The 19,402-nt window shown below is 34.5% G+C and overlaps 1 protein-coding gene across 1 annotated transcript; it reads right to left on the bottom strand.

Annotated features, from left to right (window-relative positions):
* Positions 1-737: 737 nt before the first annotated feature.
* Positions 738-9,661, bottom strand: LOC123672061. Its single transcript, XM_045606034.1, has 2 exons — positions 8,301-9,661; positions 738-2,893 (listed from the first exon to the last, which is right to left on the bottom strand). Exons 1-2 carry the CDS (start codon positions 9,502-9,504, stop codon positions 2,460-2,462), a joined length of 1,638 nt encoding a protein of 545 aa, XP_045461990.1. The 5' UTR covers positions 9,505-9,661; the 3' UTR covers positions 738-2,459.
* Positions 9,662-19,402: the final 9,741 nt, after the last annotated feature.

Below are 19,402 nucleotides of genomic sequence, written 5' to 3' on the forward strand. Positions count from 1 at the left end.
TTTGTTATTTCACATCATCGATATGTAAAATTTAACCTGTTGTCAAGTATTGTATATTTTTTAAGTGTTGTCTAATGACGAGATCAACGCAAAACTTTGCATGTAACTTGAAAACACGTCATTCTTCATTTAAATACAATCTCGGTCGCACCTATAATTTTGAATTACCAAATTTGCTTCCAATTTTCTGGGATTTTCCGTTCGAGAATTATCATATTTACGGTCGGACGGACGCGATATTAAACTAGCTGCAGTAATTGAAATCTAATCGCTTTAGATCGATTTCGACTTGAAATTCGAAAATTACAAACATCGTGATGAACTAATATAAATAGCAACGAGTGCTCAAAAATAGATTTAAGTCACAGTTTCCTTCAAATTCGAAACGTCATCTCAACGAAATCTGACAGCTGATGGAACTTGAATAGTTCAATGAATTGAGCTTCTAGAAGAGTGTCTTACCTATACAGAATACTGATTGAACTGATGGAATCTATGAAAATAACCGAATATAATCCAATTCATTTAGCAGATATACCATTAGGAGCTTCAACATCAGTTGGAATTCACTAAAAAATGAAATATTCGTATCCAGTTGTAGCAGTTATCGGAATCACAGGTTTCCTCTGTATGCAGTTGATTGGTTCTACGTCAAAACTGATAGAAAAAACCAACATACCGCCATCAAAAATGAATACTTCAGACGAAGAGGAAGAAGAACCTAATGATTTTCTCAACTACATCGCTTATAGTTGCAACCAATGATATCGTCATTTGGGAATGTAGAAAAAAACAAAAATGAATAACATAAGTTTAATTTATCAACATTTGGTTAATAAAGGTGGCCCTATAGCAATTTTTCATAAACTTTTTTACAACTTTGTCATATTTTTGCTTCGATTTTTTTGGGGGAGATGGATATGTATGTTGAAAATGAATTCAGTTATATGATAACTAATAAGGATTTACAAAAATATTGGTTTCTATAAATATATATGATTGAATAAGTATCATTTCATTCAATATCACATCTGAATTCAAATATACTTGTACATATATGAAGGCAAGGGGCAATTTCAGAGTGAAAGAAGGATATTCTTAAACCATCTGATCGTCAAATTACTCAGAAAAAATATATTTCATTAGGGAAACAAAACTGCTAACAGATATTCATGATTCATCTCAATTTCAACAACTTTAACAAGATCTCCATCTTAGAAAAAAATTAATGTTTTATATTTATATTGTGCATTTTTGAGAAGCACTGCCAAATATACTCTGCCAATTAGTGTGGTTTAATGCTTTCTGTTTTTTTTTCACTGGAATTCCGATGGAATTACTTGCAGCCAAATCTGAACACTCATTTCGAATTTAATTAAAATCGCAGTAGTAGTAGAGCGTGAAATATTCATGCTTTGGGACAATCGTGTTCGTGCATGCACATCACGCATTGTGTGCAGGGTGTTTTCTAATTGTGGGTCAATACTTCAGGAGGTGGTAGTACTCATAAAATAAGAAAAAAAAGTTCCTATAAATATATGTCCGAAAATGCTTCCTTTTCGAATTACTGTCATTCAAAGTCTTCATTTTGATCATACATTTTGTGCAATAACGTTTGAACGCGTCTGTTAATTATATATCCTCCACAAAAAATTTTTTGGAGTAGCTTTCTCAAAAAAGTGAGGGGTAATGCATAAACCTCCCGTTTACTAGTTTTTCTGATATCCGAGAAAAATTTCGACAATTTTTCTTGAAATCCGAAAAAATCCTGAAAAAATAATGCCATTTTCAATTCAATAAAGAAGTTAATAATTTTTTCTAACTTTCTGAAGTAAAATTGGCATTATTTTTTTTAGAAGCCTATATCTTGATAACGGCTCATGCTATCGAAAAAACACAAAATTCATTTTATACATGAACTATCGGATTTTTTTAGAAAACTGTCGACGTTTTTCTCGGATGACAGACAAAAAAGTGTACAGGAGTTTTATTCATTATCAATTTTTCGATAAACCTACTACTTTTTTGGTGAAGAAAATATCATCTTTTTAAGATTTGCCGTGAAAAGTTATGCATATGACTAAAGTTTCATCAAAATCAATCGAAACGTTCAAACTTTCTCGTATTTTGTTTATAGAAATTTTTTTCTTATTTTGATGTGTACTATCATCACCTGATGTTTTGCCTCACAATTATTAAACACCCTGTATATCCGGAGGCGTTGAACCTCATATGGAACCATGATACCAAATTTAAACAAATTTCCATATATTTATCGAATATGGAGTAATCCACGATGAAGAGAATATATATTCGTCTTAGATATATATAACTTGCATTCTATCGACGAACAGGATACCATAAGAAAGCGTCTGAATCTCCCAACCAAAAAAACCGATACAATATACATATAAATGCATAATAAAAATCCCTTAACATTAAGACATCACATATTTAGTTTAGAATGGACGAGTACAAGCACCACTTATGGAATTAACAGTGCAGCTCTGTCGGGACGGAGATGCAGGATTCGACAGGCCACTTTCATGGATCGGCGACAGCGTTGGCGTCTTAGTCCTGTGAACAACACTGCGCCTGCGTCGTCTATACTGGTTGCCGGGGCGACGTTGCACTGCGCGCAGCTGCTGCTGTTGCAGCAGGTTCAGAGCGTTGGCAAGTTCCGACTCGCTTATAATGCGTCGTCTCGGTAGTGGGGGTAGAGATGGGAGGGCGTTAGCACGTCGTGACACGTCTGGGTATATTGGTACCGGGACTAGGTTGTTTAATGTTCGTACCTCTGACGTTTCGTCGTTTGCGGGCGCTGGAACTATTTGGTTCATTTTGTTGGAGGGTTGTTGCGTCTGGTTTCTTCTACGGTGGTTTCCTAGATTACCTGAAATGTAGAATTATCTTGAATTGTTGTCGTACACTTGCGTTGGAAGGATATATAAACAAAACATTCAACAGAGAAACTTATGTTTTATAATTCTTTACATGTTGATGAAGTTTTATTTATGAAATATATCGAAAATATGCCTAAAATTTCTTTATTGAATAACTATTCTGATCACTTTGAAGGAACTCACGCTCTATGGTCAAGTAATTTCTCAGGGATGTATAAAGAGGTAACTTAGGGGAAAAAGTATCTTACTAAGTGAGTAAGTAACTTCAGATGAGTATTCAAGTTCCTTATCTAAAATATGCCCAAACTAACTTCAGATCTACTCTTTCAGAAAGTAGTTCATCAGTTATCTGAATACTTCTCAAAAGTATCTTTGTCAACCCTACTAGCAGTAAAATCTGGCAACTCAACTAATCATTATTAAATAAAGAACTTAGTTTTATTCCACCAAACTTTCACATTTCGTTCAGTTAACTCCAAATTATTGTAAAATGTATAATTTAAAATATACAGTAGAATTAAGCCTAAGCGTATTTATTTCAAGCATTTTCTTAGAATTTTTCTGTTTGTAATCAACTTAGAGAGATCTACTATCCATTGGTATATCTATTTAAATTGGAGACCATACCTGTATTTTCATTAAACATGTTCGTGTCCAATGTGAAAAGAAGCACAGTAATATATTTCTCTGATAACTTCATTAATTACATTCTGAAACCTTGTCATAGAATTCAAATTCAAAACTATTTACCTCTTATATTTTACTCTTATATTTCAACTTTATTTTTTCCTTCTTTAGTATTATTCAATGTATCATAACTTGATGAACGAGAGAACATAATTTGGAGAGGATTGTATGACCAAACGAATGGAGACGTGAGTTGAAAAATAGATTTAATAATGGAAAAATGAATTAGAGCAAAATAAAAAGGGCCTACTTCTGTAAAAGAAAAACTTAATGAGGTATCAAAAGTGTAGTTCAATATTAACCTATGGTGACCTTCACAAAAGGTGTACTTTCATATTATATGTTATTCCACAAATCCAGTATAGGATGAATTCACGAACATGAATTAGTAGGGCATGTGAATTTTAATGAAATGGTATTTCAGGAGCACCATTATGGAATGGATGAAGGTGAAACAGAATGTTAATTAAGCTAGAAACCCTAGCGTTTCACATCAGTCACAATAAAGTAGTGTGAACGTTTTCAATGAATATATTTAATTTTTTATGGCTATAAATAGAAGCCAGAAGAAAAATATTCTGCTGCACGAACATAACTAAATAAAAGAGTTCGATTTTCTTTGAAAGTTGAATATTATTGTGCTTCCATCCTTCACGTAAATCGTGAAAATTTCAGTGTGGGTTAGAAAAATATGTTTCTTCAACAATACAATAACTATTATAGGATTCAATGAACCAAAATGACAGAGTATAACCATAATTCTGTTTTCAATAATATCGATCGAGAAATAAAAAATCAAACCTCCTGAAATTTTCAAATTTTAGAATGTGTAGAAGCCAAAAATCGAACAAACAAAAAATCAATCGCATGATTTAGTACAAAAATCGATTGTCATACTGCATTGATCTTTCTATAAGCTTGAGAACACTATCCATGAATCATGAAGACAAAAAATCATGTAGGAATAAAATAAAAAAAGTATCCTTTCTTAGAAACTCAATTCCACAACACCATAAAATTAAAAAGAAATTTATTGCTATACACATATAATTAATACAATTTTTTTTATCGCAAAGTCTTATCTTTTATAGTTTCGGAGTTATATGAGTTGAAGAAAGAGATATACTAGCAAACTAAAGCACTAAAATAGTAATAATTAGATTGCAGGAAATAATAATTTCATATATACCATTATTTCCGGGTTAAAACTTCAAGCATTGTGATGCATTGCAGTATTTCGCCTTGGCAAGGAGTAGATAAAAATGGAAGAAATCTAATATGGTCCATAGAATGAGGTCAAAACGTGGAATAAATTCTGAATGCAAGGGTGGAGAGAGAATATGTAGAATTCAGTGCCAAGGTTGAGGGTTAAGAGATCCCTCGCCATTTCAATAGATTCAGGACAAAATATACGGTCCCAACTCATGCAACAGATAAAAACATCCCCAAAATATTCCAAGCCGGGATTTTTTGCCGTTTATTGAATTACACATTGCTTGTGACATAAATATTGTATATGTAGATACTTGTAACAAAATCATTATTAAACTGTGTTGAATTGAATTTTGTCTTTTGCTTCAACTACCTGAAATATTACAATCGTCTGTGAAATTTCCATATTTCTCGTGTTAGTATTTTTTATTAGGCACAGGTTTTTCTAATAAGAGGTTTCATTTTGAATAGCCCACTATCTAGGCAGCTGTCATCTTTTGACATTCGACAAGTAAAAACTATGTCATTACTTCAAGTTGAACGATACACGCTTCAACAACTCATAGAAATTGTTAAAATTCACTACAAAAATGGTGAAAATTTTTCGGTCACAGTTCGCTAAACTAGATCACTTTTGGTTCGTCGTGAAGCAACTTCTCGGCTGGCGAAATTGGTGGAAAAATTTGAGCTGTTGGTACAAGTTTGTGATGTGAAGAATCTAAACCGTGTGCGTCACTCAAGAACAACTGAGAATATTGCTGCTGTAGCGTAGTATAGGCGAAAACCCAGGTTTGTCATTCCACAATAATAATCACAGTATTTTGTATAAAAACTTAAGTCTTTGGGACTTTAAAGTTCACACGCATTTGGCTGAAATATTTTTTTATCGTTAATGGCATACCTGCTTCTTCAAAATAAATATCCACTGATTTCTCTGAAAAAATTATTCATTTTTTTATATCGAAATGAATTGTTAAATTAATAATTAATTAATTATTAATTTATTATTATTGAATAATTAAATGAATCTCTTATTGGAAAGCCCCTCACTATAGATGATTCTCATTAAATACTTCGATCAATAAACTCAATGTTATATTTGTATATTTTCTGTATGTTTTTTCGTATGTTTTGCTCTAGAATACTACCTACTAAGTATGCCAAGGAAAAGAATCCTATGATTGGCCAATGGAAACAAAAAATGTATTATTTATCCAGAAATATTTTATCAGGTCGAAGTAGTTATATGCTTTTCTGAATAATACATTATTTTATACGCCAACGTATAGAATAATCCAATCGTCAAAACATTTTTTTAACGCATTTTCACTTCGGTTATCATGGCATTTTAGGTATTCTATCGATTGGTAGTAAGTAGTTATTTGAAAGCTTATACTTTACCTATTAATGTGATGTCTTATTTCTTAGTTGAGTATTTGAGTTCTGGTAAGAAAAAAGTTGACTGAAACCGTATTAGGTTAGTACCGTATAAGATATGATAAGATTTGTCCATTTTCTGGCCAAAACTAGATCTCATAGTAAAATATCCATGAGATATTTTACCAGGAAGGCGGCATAAAATAGTAATTTACGTAACAAGTCCGGAAAATAGGGTTTTTTTGGACAAATAGACAAAATTCCAGGACGAGCGTAAGCCGAAAAAATATTGTACGCAACACGCCCGAAAATGGTTTTTTTGGACTCACAGACTTCCAAGACGAGCGTAAGCGAGTCCTGGAATTTTGTCTATTCGTCCAAAAAAACCCTATTTTCCGGACTTGTTACGTAAATTACTATTATAACACAAAATTTGACATTTTTTCAATTAATTAAACATAGTTGAAATGAACTGTTGAACTATAAATGAACCAAATATAAGATGATGCTTAAAGACCGTATGAGTACCTAAAGTTCATGTCAACCAAGAGACAAAAAGAATTTCGACAATCCTGTATTTTAAAAGATGAATATAGTTTATCAGAAATAATTAATCAAGATATTTCAATTCGTACAACCGATTATAAAGTGACAACAGCTAACTTTTTTTTATAACCCAAACTGAAACAAGTTTATCCGATTGTTTGGAAACTTTTCGAATGTGTATGCAATTCAATATTCCTGAACTGGTTTAAAGTCACTGACCTACCCACATTGTATTCATATCGATTAACACTACTACATGTCTCACACCCTAAGAATAATTATTGTAGTTTAATTTCTTATAATATCAAGTTCAAATTAGGTATTTCAATTTTCAATATACGAGTTTAGTCAGTATGATCCCTTAGATGCGCTATTACAATAAAGAAGAACAAAATCTTCACTTTTTAAAACTTTTTTATGAAATACAAGTAGATATGTACACAGATTACAAAGAGAATAAAAATGAGAACGAAACTGGTGCGAAGTCAGTAGTTTTGCGCAAATATTCTCAATTTGATCTTCTAAACATAAATTTGAAGTTGGAGCTTCCTGTTTTGTAACATGCCATGAAACACAATGTCATTTATTACTTTTCTGGAAAATTTTTCTCGAGGAAACGAAAAAGCACACCTATAAATATAATAATTGCATGATTGGAAGAAATATTCTGCACTCAAATTCATCTATATATGGATAAAAACTGATTTCTTCATATTTAAATGAAATTATTACTTACGTACCTAACATAATTTTCATTTATTTATTGTCTTGTCATAAGTCAAGAGCGCACGAAGATCCTCTCTTTCGAAGAAATGTTAAAACGTAAGAAATTCTTGTGTGTGTTGTTTTTTCGATAAGGTCGGTCTCCGAAAGATATTCTCAAGGGTTATCAGATCAGAAAAACTATATTATTTTCCCTTGAAATAGTTACATAGCTGAATTTTCTTGAATAACTTCACTTTTTCGATGAAATGATGAATAGTTTCTAAAAAGATTTCTAATTTTCAGTTCAATCGGATGAGTATTTTTTCAATTATTGAGAAAACTAAATTTAATATGAGTATAGTCAATACATCCTAGACAATATTTTCTAGGATGAATTGGTATAGTTCTGAAGCCACCAATAGTTATTTGTTTTACTAGGCAGCAAAGTAGTAGATTAACTGCCGCGCCTGATAATTCAGGCAGTCATTCTACTTTGCTATCGAGTTGAACATATGTTTTTTTTTCGATTTCCATCACACAGTTTCAACTTTTGTTCAATTTCAAGGAAATCTCGTCATAGAGGTATATACCTACAGATCTAACATAATGAAATTTGAAGGGCTTTACTTTATGTTGGCCGCCTAGGAGGTGTGGTTTGACGCCGTTATATTTGTGTGGGGCGCAGACAAAAATAATGTTAACCACAATTGTCGAGCCTTCGCAGGTCGACATTGAATAGTACATAGTCAAAAAAGAAGTCCAACCGATTGACCTACCATTTTTTCCTACAGAACATGACTGCGAGGTGTCCAAAACTTGTAACGACCGATTAGATCAAAAGCAACAATTCGTGACTCGAAATCCACTCACCTATCACCCTAAACAACATCCTAAGCTTGGCACTTGACCAATGACCGTGGGATCTATGAGGACGCCCGTCAATCGATGGAAGCTTACTCTTTACCTTGTGCCTGCACAAAGAAATGAGGCATCTGGATTCCGTCGGACTTGCATTCGTATCATCCGGACTATCAGGCACACCAGCACAACAATTCCATTTTGTCCTATACTTCTTCACCGCGGTCTTAACCTCCTTCGGCGCCACTGCATTGTTGGAGATCACGCAAACCTGACACTCCTGAGGGGTACTAGGAGGCGTAGGCGTAGGTTCAGCGCAAGAAGAGAACGTCTTCTCCAGCACGGTACACGTGAAGAAGGTGGTTCTTGTAGATGAGCGATTATCACATTGCAGATCAACTGGTCTGTGTCTTAGGATAGGAGGACACTGGAACCTGCTGTCTTGGGTGGCTGGCGTTGGTTCTGGTGCTGCTTGTTGGCGTTGCTGCCGGATGTATTCGTACGTGGTGAGTCCCAGGAATGAGATGTATATATGGAAGAAGCAGAGGTGAAGAAGCAATCCGGCTGTGATTGTTGCCAGGATACCAAGCGCTCCAACGGCAGCTAGGAAAGTTGCGTCGCTGGTTGGAAGGGAAGAAGTCCTGGTGGAGTTAGTGGAGGAATCATGGGAGAAGTCGAACCTGTGTATGGCGAGCTCCGCAAACGCGAGTATGGCTACGAAAGTAGCAGCTGCTATGGCTGTAGATACACACATAAGGAAAGGGACGTAGTTCCTGACTCCCACGCAGTGATTCAACCACTTACAGTGATGGTCAAAGCCAGCCACGCACTTGTTGCAAACGGAGCAATGCTTGGTTCTGGAGCTAGACGTTTGGAACCCACACAAGTTGCAGAATCCTTGCTCGATCACGTGCGAGTGTTTCGTGCGGTCTAAAGCTGGCACAGGCTTAGGTACAACCAACCTTAGTGCTTCTTCAGCAGGATCCAAGAGAGCTGTCGCCAAATGCGCTGCTACGTGGGATAGCAGAAGGAATGAGAGCGAGATGAGCACGGCAGGCTGTAGATGCAGCGGCAGGGCTGGCACCAGGACCAAGAAGGCTCCAGCGGAGAGTCCAGACAAGGCCAGCCAACCGGTGACCTGAAGGGGGTGCAGGGGCAGCTGAAAGCCGTGCTGGCGACGCAGCTTGCGGCCTCCACCGTCAACCGCGGGTAGCATCTAGCGTAGTCGCCCCCATGTTTTGGCGGCAAATGGGGACACACCTCCGGCACACTCCGATGTCACGTGCACACTAGAATTGGCCACATTAATGGCAAGGGGAACTGGACTGCTATCGATCGGTGGATGGGACGGATTTGCGCTATAGCGAGGAGTTTGTGTTGTCGGAGGCGCGTTCCACGATTTCGGTTGTGGAAGGTTGGCGGGGGAGGATTTTGACAGTTCGCATGTCAGCCACGGAAAAATTACGTGCGTTGGAAAAGTACGAGGGTCGGGGAAATTTTAAAGATTGCATTGAAACGATTATATGAACAGGGTGATTCAGAATAACGTCAGAAAATCTCAAGGAGTTATTGCTGAAACTATATTTTTGTTACACAAATGATCGTTGAAGTATAATTTCGAAATTAATTCAATTCATTCAGGAGAATATTTGAGAGGAGCAAATTGTTGACAATTTTTTGTAATTAGGAATTATGATTTCTTCTTCAAGAAAAGAGGGCTTTATTTCAGTTCGAACAAGTAAACTTGATTACTATTCAAGATCGCAGAACTTACAATATTCTGCATCTCTATCTGAAAAGTACTCATCTTACCTATGTATGAAATTGTTAAGTCAATTACATGATAGGATTAAACAGCATTTGAACGATTTGAAGAATTTCAAGAGAAATGTCAGGGAATGTTTGATTGTTTCGGAATTATATTCTCTTTACGATTTTTAAGGTAATACATAGGCGTACAACTTCCGCCGTTTTTTTTTATTGTAAGAAACCGGTTGAACATTTATGATTCAAATTATTGTCCATCGCTGGCTCTACTTTCTCCCATCTTTCGGACAGCGTACGAATACCGGGTTGAAAAAACTGGAAGTGCTGGACAACCAGGCCGTGTGTCATTGATCGAAACAAGTGATAATCCGAGGAAGCAAAAGTAGGACTTCCCATTTAAACGTTTCCAAGAATGTCTTGACCACTTTCACAACATGGGCTCGAGCATAGTTATGCTGTGAAATCACTTTATCATGTCTCTCGTTGTATTGCGGCCGTTTGTCTTTCAATGCTCGGCTCGAACGCATGAATTGCATTCGATAAAGGTCGCCTGTGATTGTTTCAGTCGTTTTTAACAACTTATAATACACTACGCCGAGCTGCTCCCACCTAATAATGAGCATGACCTTGGAACCGTGAATGTTCGGTTTGGCCGTCAACGTGGACACATGGCCGGGAGATTCCCATGATTTTCTCCGCTTGGGATTAACACAAGCAACCCATTTTTCTTCTCCAGTCACAATGCGATGCAGAAATCCCTTCCGTCTTTGTATTGCAAGTAGATGTTCACAAGCAAATAAACGCCGTTCAACATTTCACCGCTTCAACTCGTACGGCATCCAATTTCTTTGTTTCTGAATCATTTCCATGACTTTCAGGTGTTTTTAAATGGCTTGTTGCGTCACTCCCAATGATCCTGCCAATTCTTGTTGCGTTTTACACGAATCTTGATCAAGTAATGCCTCCAATTCTGTATCTTCAGAAACCTTCTCTCTTCTTCTTCAACCGTTGAAACCACTCTTATCATAGGTATTTGAGAGCATTCAATGAGCCTCAGCCGCAGATTTAAGTAGAAAATTAAAACCTCCCGCAAATGACGAGAATTTGGTTTGTAAGCTGACATGTTTAATCGAGAATAACTTTATGATGCAGACACAAATCGACTAATATTTCGATGGCGTTATGTTTACAAATACTTACCTTATTGTATGACATCTACGATCCATTTATTTCGACTACCACTTACAGCTACAGCCATCTATTGCAAAACGGTAGAAGAAAAATTGTACACCTAATACATATAATGCTTATTAAAACCTATAGTTCCTTGGTATTTTAGTTGGTCATCTAAACCTATTTTTGAATTCTGTGGACCTCCTTTTAACGAATCTTGTTCTTTGTTATTGCTATGTGAGTATTGCTATCTTCTGTTTATCGACTAATAATATATCTGTCTGTTGTGAAGAATAAACTAGAATTATGGACAAAATTCAGTACAGATAAGGCAACTCGTATATCCAAGCCACAAAATAGGAAAATTACCTAACATATCACAATCCAAGTTTCACTGAGAAAATGAATATACGGAAGAAACCAAAATTCCACAAACTCTATTTTATTGAAAATCAATATAACGTAACGTGGTTCCAAGCTATTTTAATCTAGTCACGAGAACTAATTCATTTAAATATCCTGAAATAATACTATTTCCCTTATTTTAATTCGATCAGGATTCTGTTTATTCTCATATAAAAGATAGCTGAATTGTTCATGTTTGTTCGACACGAGGATTATTATGTATATTGATTGGAATATTTTTAATGAAGAAATCATGTGAAAATTAACCGATTGGTTCGATAAAATCAATTCGAACAAATATTAATTCGTTTTTCTAGGACCTTGGAGATGAGTGGAGACATTTTAAAGTAGGAGGCGCTTTGGAAGAATATATACTTCGAGCTACTTTCTACATTTGGGCCAAGCCTCGCCTAGAAATATTTATTCACTAAATAAAAATTGATTATCTTAATTGTTCTCTTGGGATACTTGCGCAAACTTTTGACTGAATAGCTTTTATTCATTCACAGTATGATGCCTCGATAATTGAAGTTGTGTTGAATCAAAATACATAACTGGAATATCCAGAAAGTCATATTAAAGAAAATACGAAAAGTTAATGTTATGTAACGTTTTTAAGTTTTTGTCTATATATTCTTTTTTTCCTTCCATCAAACTTCTGGACTTCTTTATGATCAGTTATATGTTGTTGAACAATACTAAAGTCTGTTTTTCACCACAAAATCTGATGAAAATGCGTCAAATCATTGCTTTGCGTCATCAATTTACGTACCCGCGCATTCGCCATTTTGTTACATAAGACTTTTTTTTAATTTCTTCAATTAGTAAAGACGAATATTGAAACAGTTTCACTTGATGAAATAATCAGATATCTAAAAAAATTATGTTGATAAACAGCTGATTGATTCAGGACATCACTGAAGAAATAATAAGTGGAAAGGGGGTAAGATGCAAAAATTATTGAAAAATATACCTAACAAACAGGTTGTTTTTAAATTTGAGGTATATAAAAACTCAAATGAGAGATTGCTTGGAAAATTTCGAGGAAAAAAATTTTGTTTTCGAGATGAAGGGGGTTTTTTGTAGTTTTTTATGATGATTATACAGGTTTATCGAATCTTTATGAATCATTGCTACAGTTCAAAAAAATAAGCATCAGAACTTATAATAAACTTATTCATCACAGCTCAATAGGTGGATTTTCATGGAATTTGGATTTTTCTAAGGATTTCAAGAGATTGGTTTGAAATTTGCAGCAGATACAACAATAATTCAAGAAACCTAAATGTTCAGTGCTACATCAATATTTTTTTCTCTAGCTACCAGTGGTTCGCCAAAAAAAGTTCTGAAGGAAAAAAGGGGTCACTGTTCCAGAAAAAATATTACCCTGTAGATTTGCAGTCGAAATTGGCATATCACATGATTTAAATTACAATATCTATAACAAATATCAGTGGAATATCTTGTGAAGTGCTGATGTTAAGAGAGGAAAAAATTGAACGAATAAAACTTTAACACCTTGTATATCGAAAATTAAGCATTTGTAGCCCATGTTTGTACCTCCAATTTAGCAACACTGTGAATTTCACAGTATTTCTATACGAATTATATTGGGGCAATTGTAATAGTAGTAGAAAACTCAATAGGTGATATAGTTATAGTTATCTATCATTTTCGAATTTCTCTCTCTTTTCATTACATCCCCTTCAGATCTGAAATATATTGAGAATTCTCATTGAAAACAATATGGGAATTTTTCTATAAACAGTCGAGAGATTACAATCTTTTTCATCGTTAGTTGAAGATTTTAGATCAACGAATATGTAGGTTAATTCAGCGGGCGTCCAAAACGTGTACCGCACACGGGCGGCACACCCAGGGGGAGGCAAATCATCACGTAATTCAAGTTTGTCTACAAAAAACATCTTGGCAATCAATATCCGCACATTTTAGGACCCATGCTCAGCGCACAGTCTTAATTTTTAAGCGAACGTTTCAGCGAATGTTACGTAAGAAACATTTGCATGAATTTTTTTATATAATTCAAGGAATTTATGTTTTTTTTCATTTTCTACAAAAAGGTGATCGGTTATTTGCAAACATTTATTTGATCTAAAATTGAAAGCTTTCAGTGCCATGCCATGTAGGGATTCACGGCTTGGCTTGATTTTCAAGCTACTTGTCTTGAGCTTGACTTGATTTCAAATATTTATTTATCAAGTATTTGAATCATATCAAGCTACTTGATTTCAAGCAGTTCTATTGTGTAGTGTCACATCAATGAAAAGATGTTGGAATGAGGAGGAACCTTGCAAAAAAACACTTTTGTTTATTGAACTTATTTAACCGAAAATATCAACTTTTTTGAAATAGAAACATAACTTAAATCACTATGAATCGTAACAAAATAAAAAATAATAAAGAGAAACCTCCAGGCTTTGTTTGATTTCATAATTTTCCATTCAGGATCTAATACACATGAGGCCTTACCTATTGCGGGTTTTTGTGACTTTAAGAGAAGCTCTGGAAAATTGTCTTTCAACAGGAGCTGAAGATGCTAGCGTTGATAAAAAATCCTTGTCCATTTTACCCAAGTTTTCATAGAAATTTCTTAGAAATATGGGAAAACTACTAACAAAATTACACTGGCGATTGCTTCAGTCTCTCGACGCTCGAAGAATCCCTTTATTTAGTCTAAGCGCGCACGAGATTGCGGAAATATATACCGTGCGACGCGTGCATATCAAGCTCAAGTAATATCGAGCCAAGCAATAAATATCTTAAATAAAATCAAGTCAAACTCAAGATTGTAATTTTTCACGAGCTTGATTTTTAAGTCAAGTATTTGGTTAAAATATCAAGCTACTTGGCTTGATAAATCCCTAATGCCATGGTCCAGCAGAATCGATGCAAAACCTTTACGGTATAACCTCGAAAAAATATTTGACGCTTTTCTGGATATATCTGGTGATTATTTTGAACGGGATTATTCTACATCTTATAAACTGCATTCACTTGCTTTAGCATTCAAAATTACAGATTCATTTGCTTGGTAATAATTTGGTTCGATATTTTAAACGAAATTAATGCTCTGAACAAAATGATGCAGAGCATCTGCACAATTAATACTCAAATCATCATAAATTTGTTGAATGAGTTGAATGACAAATTCACAGAATATCTCACGTTTGAACACTTTCAAGAGGTTTTAGCAGAAGCTCACGAACTCAACCTAGAAACAGATTTCCCACCAATTAATACAATTCTTTCAAGAAAAAAATCAACACAATCGAACACATTGATGAAGTTTCAGTAGACCCCAAAATCAAATATAGAGGAGAGTTCCATTTTAGAATCCTAGATCAGTCAATAACTTCTTTAAACGATACAGGGCCCCCGCAAAGGTCATCAACGCCCGCGTGCCGAAAATATTTTGGCGCCCCAAAAAGGGGGGAAGTGGAGAAAAACGTCGCAGGATAATCGGCAAAAAATGTTTCAGTTTTTGTTAGGAATTTATTTGTAGAAGGGTTAAAAAAACTATCAGCAACCTTTATTGAATGCCTTAAGAACTTTATGCTGTCAGTTGTTGCATAATACATTTTTTAAATGTTTCATTATTTTATCCAAGCATTCGATCAAAACCGCATTTTATTTTAATTTTGTAATGAAACTGCAGAGTTTTCAGAACCTGAGCTTTATTCTTCTTTAAATTATTCATAATATTATTTTAAAATATTAATATTATTATTAATAATTATTAAATATTATTCCATACTCCCAGCCATCTTCTCCCTTTGTTGAAGTCTAGCTTTTTTTTTGCTCTCAAAATTTTGCACCAGAAGGTCGTTTTATCTTGTATGGCTCCTAGAATTTAAGAAAAACTTGATCCAAAATTGGTAAGGACATTCACCCATGGTTAAATTTGCGCCATCCCTTCGAGAATAACCCGTATGTTTTCATTTTTATGAATTTAAACCTTAAATCCGAACCTTTAAACCTAAACGGAGTTAATAATAATAATAAGTTAAGACCGATCTGAAGCACATACCCTGTTCCTGTTATAATAATTAATTTTTGGCAAAGGTTAAATATAATTTTTTTAGAATGTCAAACGGTTACGAACATCAAATAAATAATACAGATCCAGGGTGCATATTAAAAAAAAAATTAAGTATAATATGATGGTGGCCCCAGGTAACAAATTCAAAATATCAAAGTCGATTCAATTTTTTCACGATTACAAACGATACTTCCCTATTTGAAGCAAATAAAAATAATATTATAGTATATAGGTATGGGCTAATTTAGGATGTGCACCATTTTAAACAGAAAAAAAAATATCGAATTTTATAGACTAATAGAAATGCTAATACTGTATGTGGATAGGTACTTACCATTTCATAAAATTTAATTTAATCACAACAAGAAACAGTAAAACAAACCACAATTACACAAAATACAAATCTTTCCAATTATCTGAGTATTTTAATTTTTTGCGTCTTGACCTCAACAAAATAACTATTCTTTGGATAGGTTTCTGCTGTTATAGCATAGCAAGCAGATTTTGGTAGTTTCAGAAATTCTTTGTAACATGTAGTATTTTTCCTACAGATGGTGGCGAAAGTTTCAGTAATTCCCCTGGCTAAAAGCTATCGCTTCGGTATTTATGATTGTTTATGTGTACCAAATGCGTTTTATTGATGATCGAAGAAATGGTGCAAGGTGGTCCATAAAGAAATCCCGTACCGACAAAGGGATGATTATTTATGATTTGTTTACTCGAAAAGAATCGTATAGATGCAATCTGTGGCCGAGGTTATTTTATAGGGATTGAGACGTTCGGGAACTTATTTGGATGTGTAAAAGATGTCTTTGAACGTTTAAAATTGTTGAAAAAATAAAAAAAAAATTTTTTCAAAAACCTTTGGTCTTTCATGCGGTCTATAAGAGATTTTGGCGCCCCTTAAGAGTGGCGCCCGCGTGCGGTGCACGCGTTGAACGCGCGGTTGCGGGGGCTCTGAAACGATACATTCGACGAGCTTAAAACATTCACAGACGTATTCGGATTTTTAGCAATATCTCATTCAAATATTCAAATGATGAGTTCATGAAACATTGTAAAGATTTTAATTCGATTCAGGTAGTGAGTCAGACGGTATTTATATATCTATTGAAATATTGAATTAAAGTTCCATTTTGCAGAAAACCAATCTAATGATCCACAAACCCTAATTTAAAATTTCTGTTTACCAATGACTTAATTTCAATATTTATGAACACAGCAATAGCGCCAAGAATATTACTTACACTGCCGGTTTCAGTTGAATCTGGTGAAAGATCCTTCTCAAAATTTAAAATTATCAAAAACTATATAAGAAGATCAACAAGGCTCGAGCGAAGATTAAGTTATATAGATTTAGTTTCAATTGAAAAATTTCAATGAATTCGGTCCTTATTTGGCGAAAATTCATAATTCATTATTAAGTAATTTCCACTAAATTATTTAATTGTTAGTAACAATTGTTTCGCCACACTGTGGCTTCATTAGACAATTTTTGTTTCGAGGAATAATCATGCGAATTGAAAATACTCACAGTTTTTGTTTTCAATATACATCACTGAATTTTGGTAGCATTTGGAAAATATGTCAAATAACAAAAAACTTCCACTAGGTAGTATTCTTTAATAATTGACCCCAATAAATTGAATTCATGCTACCTATAATTGGTTTATTTATAACTGACTAATATACTCTAACAAAAAACCAATTGGAATGTCTTGAAACATGATTGACAATAGAATATTATAGGAAATAGAGTGAAAATCAATGTTATTCGAACGAGTTCGTATATTCTATGTTCATATCTACATTGACTGAAACCATGTAGCAAATGAAGTTCTGCCAGATTATAGAGCTTCTTTCGCTGAACACATGACTGAATTTCCAGGAAGTCCAAATTAATATTTGAAAATGAATCTACAAGTACAAAGGTACAAAGGTATCGATTACTAAGTACGAGTATAGCTATATTTCTCATTGTTTCTTGCCATTACCACATCTTTATTGGGTTTCCTACATAAATACCTTCTCTGGTTGGTATCACAAATTAATGCTAGATTACAAATAGGTCGATTCAAATATCTACGTATAACAGTGGCGTGCCATGTAGTTTGAAAGAAGGGAAGCAGTTCATGCCTACAAGTATAGGTATACAATTTATATACAAAAACTTGATGGAGCCACCAACAATTTGGAGCGCTTTTGTGGTTTCTGCACCATCCTCGTCATCGTTGTCAATATTTGAGAAATGGATATGTTTGGTATAGGTGTAAGGGTGAAATTTTCCTCAGTCTCGTCCTCAATATTTTCACAGCTGCAGCTAGCAAGCAACGTCAACAATTTGAGCTAGAGCTGCCTCTGGATCCTTGAAAATCTCCAACATTGCGGAGAGGTAGGGATTCTTCTGATACATCTATATAATCTTCTGTTTTCCAATACCAAAGGGTGCTGAGTTGTTGTCGCAACCACTTATAGCTTGCAGAAAAAGTCTGTCTTTGAATTCCTCAAAGCATTCAGCAGCACTAGAAGATCAATGTCTTCCCCCGTAATAACTACACTGTTATACTCTTCGGAAAATGAAACAGCATCAGTTTGTACGATCAGAACATCAACGACTTCTACTGCGTGCTAGACTTGGATACCCTTGTTTTTCAGTTCACTCTTCAGCATCATTATAAAATAATTTATCTTGTTTGTGTCGTTGAAGAGAAATTTTGCCTGCATATTAGTGCTGATTGAGATTGTCTTGGGAAACACAAACTTAGTAGAGAGGCTCAGCAAGGAACTCCGATAACGTTTTACCACCTTGCTGTTTGGAAGCTTATCCCACTAGTATAATCAACAAAAACCACTGTAGTATTGCTCCCAAAGTACTTTTTGATCTAGTCCACGTAGTTTTGGCAGACTACCGGGTCTAATACTGATTAGTTTAGATGCTATGAGCAAAAACACGATAAAAGTTGTTGAGGTTCTTCCGTTCTTCGGTCCTCCTTTTTTGGTACACCTTGTGTATTTCCAAACCATTTGAGAATAGCTGATGGTTTATTGGACGTTTATGGAAAACTAATCATAATTTCATGCTGAAAATTCACATGTTGGGGTTCAAGACAATGATCTGTCTCTCTTAAACATTTTCGGATCTATACAAGATCCGGTTATACCGGAAACAGACTACTACTTGCTTATTTCAAATAAATGATAAAAAAATCAGTAATATGCCATACTTCGGATAAAAACTCAACGGTTCATGAGTTAATGGGATTCTTTAAAAAAAGGTGGCGACGAGGACTCACATTTTCTTGAATATTTCTGCTAAAATTTTTCTTTCGAAAAAACCATTTTCATTTAAGATTCAACAAATACGTGGTACTAAAATACTGTTTGTGGTTTGGACCAAAAATGTACAAGGTGTTTATCAGAAGATCATTAACTTGAACAACTCAAATTAATAAAAATTCAAGATTTTGGAACCTATATTTTATATTATTTCAGTGTACTCTACGTATAAGATGAGGGGAAAAATCTTAAGCAAACCCTATACCTAAAATTAATACTTTAAAAGTTATCAATGAAGAACCTTGAATGAGGAAAACCCGCAATTCCTAATTGTATGGAGTAGTTTGTGACTTCCGGAATACACAGAAAAAAACTCGGAGTAATAAACATAGATAGAGGGAGCATATGTCATTTTCAGTAAGGAAATGTTGTC

Source organism: Harmonia axyridis, chromosome 2 (assembly GCF_914767665.1).
Source record: "Harmonia axyridis chromosome 2, icHarAxyr1.1, whole genome shotgun sequence".
In the NCBI taxonomy this organism is placed as follows: Eukaryota; Metazoa; Arthropoda; class Insecta; order Coleoptera; family Coccinellidae; genus Harmonia; species Harmonia axyridis.

Excerpts from the sequence above, each read along its gene's own strand:
- LOC123672061 (XM_045606034.1), bottom strand. The coding sequence starts at position 9,504 with ATGCTACCCGCGGTTGACGGTGGAGGCCGCAAGCTGCGTCGCCAGCAC. Across the intron at positions 2,894-8,300 it reads GATGTTGTTTAGGGTGATAG|GTAATCTAGGAAACCACCGT; the intron begins GTGAGTGGATTT and ends TCTACATTTCAG.